The sequence below is a fragment of the Lagopus leucura genome, unplaced genomic scaffold (assembly GCF_019238085.1).
Source record: "Lagopus leucura isolate 7727_CA_CO unplaced genomic scaffold, USGS_WTPT01 Super-Scaffold_100008, whole genome shotgun sequence".
Classification (NCBI taxonomy): Eukaryota; Metazoa; Chordata; class Aves; order Galliformes; family Phasianidae; genus Lagopus; species Lagopus leucura.
The window spans coordinates 33010995-33023232 of NW_024962265.1; the positions used below are offsets into that span (position 1 = coordinate 33010995).

At 40.0% G+C, this 12238-nt stretch overlaps 1 protein-coding gene across 2 annotated transcripts in view; it reads right to left on the reverse strand.

The window, feature by feature from the left end:
- Positions 1 to 12238, reverse strand: part of GRIP1 (glutamate receptor interacting protein 1) — a 309262-nt gene that overhangs the window by 23829 nt on the left and 273195 nt on the right. For both annotated transcript variants that reach the window (XM_042872389.1, XM_042872388.1), the window contains exons 11-15: positions 10877 to 11063; positions 9963 to 10108; positions 8252 to 8332; positions 3656 to 3725; positions 3272 to 3417 (exon numbers count right to left, since the gene is read on the reverse strand). In XM_042872389.1, coding sequence (XP_042728323.1) covers positions 3272 to 3417; positions 3656 to 3725; positions 8252 to 8332; positions 9963 to 10108; positions 10877 to 11063 — 630 coding nt within the window. The remainder of the gene's footprint in view (positions 1 to 3271; positions 3418 to 3655; positions 3726 to 8251; positions 8333 to 9962; positions 10109 to 10876; positions 11064 to 12238) is intronic.

Below are 12238 nucleotides of genomic sequence, written 5' to 3' on the forward strand. Positions count from 1 at the left end.
CATGTGGGAGGTTAGCAAGAAATCTGTCTTTGTTTTGCACTGGTCATATTGAGATGAAACGATCTGCTTTCAAAAGCAGCTGAAGGAAAAGAGCATTCTGTGACAGAGGCTGCCAGACTTGTATGTCCCACAAACTACTACCCACTGCTGCTGTTTCACATAGGCACCAGTGACACTGCTGTTAGTAACCTGAAGAATATCAAGAGGGACTACAAGGAGTGCGAGCAGCAGTGAATATTAAAAAAAGATTGCATTTCTGTAGCTTGCATTCTAATGATGTGTGTCAGCCTACACCTACCAGTAAGCATTTAAAGTTTGCATTAGTCCCAATGCCAGTGCTAAATGCCTGCTTTTGTAAAAGCGAGAGAACAGATATTTTTTTAGATTATGAGAAAGTAAAATGTAATGGGCAGCATTCTAACATAAACCTGTTTTCTTTACTGTATTACAAAGTACTGAATGATAACAGCAATCAGAATGGAAAAGATAGCAAAAAGTGCAAGAATGACAGCAGCACACACTTGGTCACTCTGTGACCATTGTGTCCTTGTGGTTTGCACAGTGTCCTTTTTGGTGCTTGTTGATGATTCAGTCCTCTGAGAGATGAATAGCACTGGTGAGCTGTAGGGGCCTATCAGGTCCTGGCACTATCTTGGCACTGGTGAATGGCACATACATGAAAACAATATTCATAGTTCAGCTGGAGGCCTGGGTATCGGAATGATACTTCAAGGCAGCTGGAACAGATTTGGGAGTGAAGAACACAGGAGCACAGGTAATCTTCTTATCAGTGCTCCTGGTTAGGGGAATGGGAAGGGAAAGGGCTGATAGAATTAAAAAAAATCAATGGTTAAATGGTTAAGGGGGTGGTGTCGTGAACAGGGATTTGGCTACTTATATCATGGAGCCAGTTTTGAGAAATCTGGTCTTCTGAGGTAGGATGGGGTTTATCTCTCAGTCAAGGAGAAAATCATCTTTGGCAACAAGCTTTCCAATTTAATCAGGAGGGCTTTAAGCTAGACTTGCTAGGGGGAGGATAATCAAACCATCCCACTTTGAGCCTGGTGATGGTAATGGTTGCCCTGGACCTGGAGTTGGATCACAGGTCAGTACCTAAGGTGCAGGATAAGGGAACTCCAACTGATAAATCAGCCTCAATGGTAGCCCAACTCAAATGCCAGTATATTAACGCATGGAGCATGGGGAACAAGCAAGAAGAGTTATGGGCAGGACTGTGCTGCCATTGGCATCACTGAGACATGATGGGATAGCTCTCATAACTGGAACATAGGAATTGATGGCATAAACTCTTTAGGAAAGACAGGCAGGGTACAAGGAAAGAGGGTGTTGCCCTCTACATCAACGACCAGCTGGAGTTCATAGAGCTCCACCTGGGGATAGATGATAAGCTGACTGAGCGCTTATGGGTTAGGGTTAAAGGGAAGGCAGGGGAAAAAGACATTGTAGTGGGAGTCTGCTACAGGCTGCCTGATCAGGAAGACTGAGTGGATGAGGCCCTCTATGAACAGAAAGGACCAGCTTCATATTCACAAAACATGGTTCTCATGGGAGACTTCAACCACCCTGGTATCTGTTGGAAGGACAATACAGCAGGGCACCAAAAATCAAAGAGGTTCCTGGAATATGTTGATGATAACTTCCTCTTTCAAGTGGTACAGAAACCCACAAGAAAAGGTGCTGTGTTGGACTTTGTCCTCACCAATGATGAGGGGCTAGTGAGTAATGTGAAGCTAAAGGGCAGCCTTGGCTGTGGTGACCATGAAATTGTGGAGTTTGAAGATCCTTAGGGCATCTAAAAGGGTGCGCAACAAGCTTGCTACTCCGAACTTTAGGGGAGTGGACTTTGAACTCTTCAGGAAACTGCTTGCCAGGGGGATGTGGGATAAAGCCCTGGAGGGAAGAGGAGCCTAAGAAAGCTTGTCAGTATTCAAGGACCATCTCCTGAAAGCCCAGAAGCAGTGCATCCCAAGAAAAAGGAAGGCAGGCAAGAATTCCAGGACATCTCCATGGATCAACAAGGAGCTCCTGGACTTACTTAAGTACAAAAAGAAAGTCTGTAGGGAATGGAAGCAGGAACTACAGGCTGGTCAGTCTCGCCTATGTTTCATCTGTGGCAAGATGATGGAAAAGATCCTCCTGAAAGCCCTACTAAGGCTCATGGAAAATAAAGACAGGGTGATTGGAGGTAACCAACATTGCCCCAGTATTGCCCCAACCAAGGGCAAGTCATGTCTGATGTACTTGGTGGCCTTTTAAGCACCACAGATAAAGGAAGTCATCTACCTGAACTTCTGCAAGCGTTTGACACTTTTCCGCATGACATCCTGGTTGCCAAGTTGGAGAAAAATTGATTTGATGGATGGACCGCTCCACTCCATGGATAAGGAATTGGCTGGATGGTTGCACTCAGAAAGTTGTGATCAATGGCTCAATGTCCAAGTGGAGACTGGTGATGAGTGACCTTCCTTGGGGATCAGTGCTGGGACCAGTGTTATTTAATACCTTTGTAGGTGATACGGGCAGTGGGATCAACTACACCCTCAGTAAATTTGCAGTGACACCAAGCTGAGTGGTGCAGTTGACATTCTAGAGGGAAGGGATGCCATCCAGAGAGACGGGCCCATGCCAACCTTATGGAGTTCAACAAGGCCAAGTGCAAGGACCTGGGTCAGGGCGATCCCAAGCACAGATACAGTCTGGGCAGAGAGTGGCTTGAGAGCAGCGCTGAGAAGGATTTGGGAGTGTCAGTTGATGAAAGATTCAATATGAGCTACAATGTGCTCCCGCAGCCCAGAAGGCCAACTGTATCCTGGGTTGCATTAAGAGAAGCATGACCAGCAGGTCAGTCTTAAAAGTAGAGAAAATTTCAATGGACTGATACGGGAAAGATCAACTTTCTATGTTTATACCTGAAGGGAAATTGCCTTTGCAGAAAACCAAAGATTTCTTTTTGCAGCGCAGCTTCTGCAGGCAATATACCACTTAGATAATACAAAATTGTGTGTGTGTGTATGTATGTGTATATATAAATATATATGTATATATATATATATATAAAAAACTACTATATAATATATATTAAATACTAATACAATGATAATATAATAAATAATATATTTTATATATATATATTTCACTTTGGCATTAGCAAAAATCTGCAGTGTTTGGCAAAACCATTTCACTAAAATCTAAACGCAAAAGAGTAAACCTGCAAATACGTAAGAATCTGAAATAGGTTCATTGTTAATACCAGAATTATCTTCATCTTTACGGATCTTTAACTTCACAAGGTCCTCACAGTGCTGAAGGATCTGAACAGCATCTTCCATTGAGCAATTGTCGAGTCGGATGTTATCTATTGCAAGCAACTTATCACCCAGTTCTAATGTCCCGGTCCTGTGAACAAGTAAATAAGATTACATGAAATGCTAGTAATATTAAAGTATTTTAGAAAGTATAAACACTAATAAAGAAACAGTATAGATTTTTTTTTTTTAACAATTATTTCTTAACACGCTGGACGTTTCACATGTAACTGCTGTGCACTAAATAAAAGCAGAAGGTTCCTACAGGTTTCCTCTGTTTGAGTCTAGCTGGCTATGCAGTGGAAACAGATTTTTACTGGATATCTTACCTGTGAGCAACACTTCCTTTCTTGATATCAGAAATAACTAGAGGGTCCCCTGGTTTTCTACTGGATGGAGCTGTAATAAAGAATAGATACAAGCATCTGTTGTTATTTTTATAAATGCACACAGGCTAAAATTATATCTTGAAATCAATATTTCCTACACATTATTTATCTGCATTGTATTTCTCCCCTTCCTCTATTCTATAGATAAATACAAATGGCAGCAGCATATCACCAAGACTGCAAAGTCTACTTTTTAAAAACTAGAAAATTCCAGAACTAAGGTGACTAGTGCAAAGAGAATTTAATCGGGTATGTCTGAATTCTGGATTAGGCCAGGACTCAACCATGTGAAGATACCACGGCACAGCTACACAATACCTCATAAAGTAGCTCCAATGTACAGGGGAAGATTGGTGTCAGCAGATCCCAAACAGAGCTGTTCTGGCAAAATTTCTAGAGTGGGCTATACCACATTCTTTACGTCTGCTCTTATCTCGTTCAGTGTTTACAGCAGAGGCATGAAGATAGTGCTGCCTGGATGAGAAAGAAGCTATCTGCTTTTCAGTGAATCAGATACTGTGGATAACTGCCACACTTAGGCTGGGCTGACACAGTCACCACATCTACACAGATATAGCTGACACCATGTGGATGCTTGCTTCACGATGACTCGTTGCTTCTTCTGAAATAAATGCGTCCCTTTTGTTGAGTAACATTTCTCCTCTGTGCTGCTGCTGAGCATTAAGCATTGCACACTTCTGCCCACTTTGGACAGTGCAATGAACCACTGCAACTCCAGTAATATTCAAGTTAATACCTCACCTCTTTTTAGAAGTGTCTGATGTTATTCTCTATTTGCTGGCTGTCCATCATCATTAAAATGATGCTCTGCTCTACAATGCCAGTCACTGCCGTTCTTTAACTACTTGTGCAAAAGCATTTGCCAGGTTTCCCTTGGCAAGTTCTGCAGGCCGTTCACAGTGCAGCTTAGCAATTTCATTTGACTTTTGGATCTCTGGGTTAGCTACCCCAGAGGAAGAAAAGAACAATGACTGACTGCATCCAGAGGACTGATTCTTGGCTCACAGCTTCAATGAGTGCATTGCTTTGGACAGCTGATGGGATGCAAGCAGTGGGATCAGAAATTGAGAACTGGTGAAAGACATGTTCTTAGAGAACGGTGTGTCACCTGTCAGGATGCACACCACCTAGAGCTGCTGAGGTGAGAAAAGAGTCCACAGCCTGACTCATGATTCTTCTCTTTGGTAGAAAACAACAGATCCACTTCTACAGCAATCATGAGGTGTATTAATAAAGACATTTCCAAAATAGTGCTCTAACAGATCTTCTTAACGCTGGCTGCCCTGGCTGAGAAAGCCTCTGAACATCCACAAGAATTGTTTAAATACTGGTGATGTGCCATATTTCGTATGTAGCATCTTGAAAGTGCAGAAGACAGAAGTCTGAAAAATTTCAAGATCTTTTAGAAACTTCTCTAAAACAGCAGGCTTTCAGGAAAGTGCATATGTTCCAATTTGAGAACAGCAGTTAACTTTTTGCAAGATATCTGACTTTCATAGCTTCTTTCTCACACTTGCATGCCAGAGGTCAAATATGTCTTATATGTCAGTTCTATGATTTACTTGAATACCTTGGGAAAGCCTCCCAGTGGTGTTTCCCAGTTGGTATCTTGTTAAAATTCTGAAATATCTCTTCAGTAAACTTTTTTTTAATACAATGTTTTACCTTCTGTGTTGTTTCATAAATCTCTGAGGTCATGTGCAAGTACAATGCTTGTTCTTTGAGATTTGTGTGTTGAGACACTTTTTATTGAACTGATTTCAAAAATTGTCAGTACTAAAGAAAACAGTCCTTTATTGTTCCAAAAAGAGAGAAAGAAATCAAAAAAGGGCAGAGAGAACACTCAAAATGTGAATCCACAGAGTACATAGGGAGACAAAGGATGAGACGTTGTACACAAACTTATTAAAGTTTCAAACTGAAGCAGCCTGAACCAGCTGCATTTTGTCAGTTACCCTGTAGTATTGTCTGGTGGATGAAAGTCATTTTGCAGGAAGCAAACACAGCTTGGTGTGAAACGAATTCCCCTACGCTGACAAGCCCTTAATAAGCAGCTATATCACACTTTGTAGGTTTGTTCTGGTAGTTCAATGTTCAAGACAGACTTAGTACAAACTATTTAAGTTCTGTTGCACAGATAAGGTCTTCAGTTGCCTCCTAAACTTTTGTACTGCACATCACTGCTGCCTAAGACTGCTTCCCAAACACTAGCAAATAGACTGTCCCCTGCAAGAAGATTGAGTAGTGTTTTCCTCATTTTATAGATAAGGAAAAGAAGCACAACAAATTTTAAGTCAAAGTACGACCATTTTTCAGTGAGCAATTTGAGATATCCATGCCCTAATTTCTTACAATAGTTTGTATTATGTAACTGTTTCTATGTCCAAAGCCCAACTGCTGGCATTTTCAGCAACAGTTGTAACTGCCCAGCATTTTTTCAAGAGTGACTCCAGGTTCTCCAGTGTTTCTCCAGAAAATCAAGTAGGCACGTGTGGAAAAAGTCTTTTTTCTCCCTCTGTCTTTTTCATTTTCCCTGTGAAGTGACTGGCATCACAGCACAGTTCTATCACAAGGAGAAGGAAAAAAAATAATTTCTCAAGGGTAGCATAAAACTTTCTTGACCGTGAGATCACCTCCTTTTGCTTTTTGCTGTCTCCTCCTCATTCATTATGCAGCCTTCATCCCCTCTGCTATGCAACAGTTTCATTTCACCCCAGAGAGTGGAGAAGGAAGAACGAGAAAGCAATATTTGACCACTGAATTAAGAAAGGTATCCTCACAAATTAACACAAGATGTTTGAAGTGACACTATATGACCTTAAGCCTCTAGTTTTGTTTCATTTCAGAGTTATTTTTGATTTTAGAAAGCATTTAAAAACAATCACTATCAAACATCAAACACTATCAAACCTGTACTTGTAAAGACCAAAAGCAGGCACAAAAAAATTGAGATTCAAGTGCAGAATTACATGTGGAAGAGGACAGGATGGAAGAAGATAAATGTGCTGTTACTAGAAAACACTGCAAATTAGGAACCCTGTGGTCTAGTCCTGGGAAGGGCTCCAGTCCCTTGCATAGTTAGTCAGTCTGCTCACAGTCCACATCAGATCCATTTTACTCTTTCTTTCCTTGCCCACGTCAGAGAATGAGAAGCCTCATGCATGAATATGCATCTATCTTCCTGACATTACTTTCTTTCCCCGGCTTAACAGCTCCTTGTCACATCTGCTTCTTTTCACTCACCTTACTGCTCACCCACATCCAGCCCTCTTGTTAAAGTCCCAGCATCCCCATCCCATTATCACACCTCAATCTCTTCCCTCGTCTCTTGTCTCCCTGTTATGGCTCTTCTCAGTTTCTTTCCTTGTCCACCGAAGATCTCACCTTTTCTCCTCTGATCCAGTTCTCAGTCTACTTACTGTTGAACTCCTTTGGAGCTCTTACAAAATTTGTGTGATGAACTACAAGAGGACTGAAGAGTGCATAAAGTTGTAAATTCATCACTGCAGCTAGAATTTTGATCTTCAGCAAGTTCTCTCTTTATAAATGATTCTGTGATTCCACTTCTCAGTCACAGGCCTCTATTCTACTTGTATTGGTAAAGACACACTCAACTTGCCTATTTGTAATTCCTACTTAGATGTAAGTTCAGTGAAACATCATCAGTTTTGTAGATCAGTTTTGTAGTTCCATTATGTTAAAAATTAAAACCTCTTTCTTATTTCACTGTTAAATAAAAGAATATTGTGACTTAAACACAGACTCTGAGTGGCTATTCACCCAGCCAAAATCCCCATAACGGGCACAACCTATCTTCAAGTTTAGCAGTTCTATTAAACTCCAAACAAAAAACATCTTGTCTTGGGACAAAAAATATTTTTTATACAAAGCCACTTACCCACAAGCCTGGTTAAGTGGACTTGAGTGGAGTAGAATGGCTTGGCATGGCATAGCACAGAATAGAATAGTTCAGCTGGAAGGGACTTTAAAAGATCACCAAGTCCAACTGCCTGATCAAAAGTTATTTAGGCCATTATCCAGATGGCTCTCAAACACTGACAGGCAAGGGGCAGCAACCACTTCACTGGGAAACCTGTTCCAGTGTGTGACCACTGTCACTGTAAATAAATTTTCCCTACTATTCAGTCTGAATGTCCCCTGGTACAGTTCTGTGCCGTTCTCTTGTGCACATACCTAATTTATCTAATTCTATTGACATTTTAAAATTTATTTTACTTTAATGAGAGTTACATATATACTACACATGAAGGAATAGGTCAAGCCTTAGGTCTAGCAAACGTATGGCCTCTTTAAATGTTGGAGAGGATACAAATCTGTTACAAGATAATATTTCATCTGAGACATGGAAATGCTAACCATCTCATTCTAGGAAAAGAAAAAAGAAGTTTTTTACCAAAACAAGCATGAGCTTATAGCTATCCATAAATCTATAAGGATCTACTGTCTGCATATTATTCCATCACTGTGGTCTTAAAGGCAAGCACTGTCACTTACAGCTGATGGTGATGCCAAGTTCCACGTTATGCTTCTTTGGTAGTTTTACATGAAATGTTCCACTGCTTGGTATAACTGATTCTGTTTAAAAAAAAAAAAAAAAAAGATACAAAAAACAACTTCAAATGTTAAATAATTTATAAGACACAGCAATTCTCATTTCATGGAATGACACATGTAAGTTAATGAAATCACATCAGCATTACGAGTCAGCAGGAAATATGGGTGCTGAAGTGAAGAAAGTAGGACATACAAAGTATGATTTATACCTCTATTGGTAATTTCACAGTAACTCAATTTATTTTCCTAAGGTTTAACTGAATTTATGGAGATTGCACAGACCAGCAGTCAGCTGAGACTGCATGATTTTAGCTGGTATGCAATTTTTGTGAGTGCGCATGAAAATTTTAGGACTGGCAGACAGATTTTAATTAGAAGGAAAGGAGATCAAGTCTTAAGAATTTCAATTCTTTGTTGCTGTAGGTCTAATATATTTTTAACTGTTTGCTAAGGCAACTGCCATGGATTTTACATCCACTGGGAAGAAAGAGATGAAAACATCACTAATGAAGAATCATCTGAAGATGACAGAGCCAAAAAAAAAGCCCCACACAGCACTGCATTTGAACTCTGACTTTCTGCATTACTGCTTCTAAAAGTCTGGGCCCTTGCTTGAAAAGGAGGTAATTAAAATTACAGCTATGTAGGTATGTAAACATGTAGGTTGCAAGAGAGTCTAATCATCAGTCTGTTATGGAGCAAATGGGAAGAACACAAGTCTGGGAACTGAAATACAAACCTTACAGTCCCTGCGACTTCAGGTATACTTAGATGTCATTTTTTTTTGTTATTTTGTTTCTTACTTTTTAGTATTCCAATTCCTATGTATACAGAAGCACATGTTGTATTTGGCCTTTTTTTTTTATAGTATACTAAATATACATATACTGAAAGATCACAAGAATTGCAGTAAGGACATTTAGCCTGCTTTTGGCATCATGACTTACAGTATCATTTACAATAACTATACTATGGAAAATACACCACATCCAACAAGACTTCTAAGGAGCTACTGTCAGACGAGCACATAAGTCTTAGAGTTTTTACTATTTACATAGTGGGATAATGCACATGGATTAAGTGTGCTTGCTTGATTTACACAATTTGTGGTTACACAGGCATATTGTGTGCTTAAACACATTACAGAAAAAGGAAAGACAGAAGTAATAATAAAGGTTCACCAATAGTGTTAACAATGACTTTTCTAGCTTTTACTAATGCAATTTCTACAGTTTTAACTAGATTGTTGATTTAAGACAGTGTTAAGTGAAACTCTCCAGGACTTTCTGCTTAGCCATCCTATTATAATACTAGTAACACATTGTCTAGCAACACATTTCATTAGCTGGCCTGTCTTGGCAAAGCAGAATATTTCTACCTCAGGGCAGAAATATATCTGGAAATAACTCAGAGAAGAGACTGTCATCAGATCTTTCTAAGGACTTGTCATTTCTATTTGTGTTCTGAAGTATGTTGCAGGGCTATGTGGAATGAGAAAGCTGCACAAAAAGACATGTTTCAAATAGGTCACTTGAAAACTCAGTGGTGTGTTTGAGAAGAAAGTCCCCATCTTTGATACCTAACACTTGCAATATACTTGGGATTTATTCCCATGATTTTCTTGCAAGACAGAATAACAGTACATTCATACCTGCAACATCAAATTCTATTTCCAAAGTGACCTTGTTGGTGATGGAGGAGTCTCTGAGCAGTTGATTGGCCTCATCAAAAGTGCTGTCTTCTGTTGGGATACCGTTTATTGCTACTATTCTGTCTCCAATTTGCAGGACCCCACATCTTGGTACACAATGACACAAAACAATCATCAGACGTGCGTGTTACCAGAATCAGAAATAGCAGACACACTCAGCCTAATCTTAAAGAAGAGGTGGCAGAGCAGCACCGCAGTCTGCCCAGGCACTGGGAGATACCAGCTGCCACTGCCCTTCTGCATCACGACACTATCAGTACCACCAACATGGGCTGTGCTTCTCAGGTGTCAGGGCCAGGAGGACGAGCACAGCTTGGTGCCTCCACTCTACCCATGGACATCAGCTCAGGCTCTGCCTCTAGGCTGCACGTGTTGCAACTCTGCCATGGAGGCACAGAGCTGCCTATGCAACTCCAACTGTTCTGCATGATCTCGTGGAATGATTAACAACATACATAAAAATACAATTGAAATGTTGCAAAGAAATAATTATTAAGACAGAATTTTCTCAGATCTTGTTAGGCATCAAAACTTAACAGAATGGGATATGGCTTCTTGTTGCACGCTGAATTTTTTTTATTTGTCTTTTAATATCTTTTTAGCTTTTGAATGAATACAGCTTCCAGTTTTCTGCTGGAGGGACTCCTCTGGATGATAAAAGCACTGGTGCTTGCCATTCTTCTTATGGCTGATCAAGCATGTGAAATACCACTATCAGAACGGACAGATTGTTACTTGTCGTTCTTCCATTGAGCAAAGCCTTGCAGTTTCTCACAAATTGAAAGCAACAAGCCCAAACCACCCCAAGGAATGCTCACCAAAATGCACTTAGCAGTCATCTAAAAGAACCTCACCTTTCTGCTGGACTGTCAGACTCGATATAGGAAATGAGAGGAGGAGAAGACAAGGTCTCAGTAGCAAACACGCTACCCTGGAGCTGTATCCCAAACCCTACTACAGGGTCAGCTGTCAGCACTACTTCTGTGGTTTCTGTGTGGACGACCTGCCCAGCCAAACCAACAGTGCTAGAGGCTAAAGACACTACAAAAGAGAGCAGACCAGGAGGAAAGACATTCAAACACAGCAGAAATTTCATTGCTCTTTGAAAAAAAATTGATGTGTACAATAAATCTAGTCAACAAAATATCCCTTTTAAATTCAATTTAGGCTATGGTTTACACATGACATACAAACAGTTAGGAGTTAAAAAAGAATAGAAAACATCTGGTTATATGTTACAATACAAAAAGATAGTTTATGCACTGAGCAAAATACATTTGTTTGACATTCCCACCCAAAAACCTCATAACACCCTGAACTCTGGTTGCATTAAGTTTGAGGCATGGATGAGCGGAGTTTCCACAGTCGCTAAGGGATTTGAAGGCACAACCCCAGCTGTTATTTAGGTTGATTCCCATGAGCTCTTTTGAACGTCTCACAGCAATGCAATGTTTTTAGCAACAAGACACACACTCCAGTCTTGCTTACAAGAAAGGATTCCTTTTTCTTGTACACTTTCTTGTACACATCAACTAACACATGTTTACTACATGTCAGCAATATGCCAGGCTAACTGGGTAATCTAAGCTGAACCAGCCTCTCTGTTTTAGCAGCACGTAACTCTAAAGAGATTGTGGGGAAAAAAAAACAAAAACTTCCATGGGATCTCTCAAAAGGAACTGGGGAACCCTGCACTGAAAAACATGGGCATCTACTTCTGTATTTTCAAGATGCCTGTACTCCTTATTAGTCCCTTTCTCTATTCTCATTCTGAATAGGAAGTATTACAGAATAAATCCAAATAAAATTAACATCGAGATTCAATGCAATTATGTATGAAATAAAATTGTTTTTGTTTGTTTGTTTTGCCTCTTCCTAAAAAAGGTCTCGTTTGAATCACTGTTTCAACTCCTCCCGTGACAGAATACTGTCTTTTCAATTTGCTGTACACAAAAAGTTACATGTTCTCCCGTTCCTGCTCAGACAGGAACGTTACAGTGCTGTAATAACAATCATTAATGCTGAAGAAGATATTTAACCTTCTCATGTTATGAATCTATGCTATCACCTCTCTAACGTTCCTCAAGACCCACCGTTGCCTGTATTAGTTACCAAGGATTACATAAAACCTTACATTTCTGCGTTTTTGTTTGGTTCTTTGTTTGTTTGTTTTTAAATATTGTTTTTTTTTTTTGTTTTTTGTTTTTTGTTTTTTT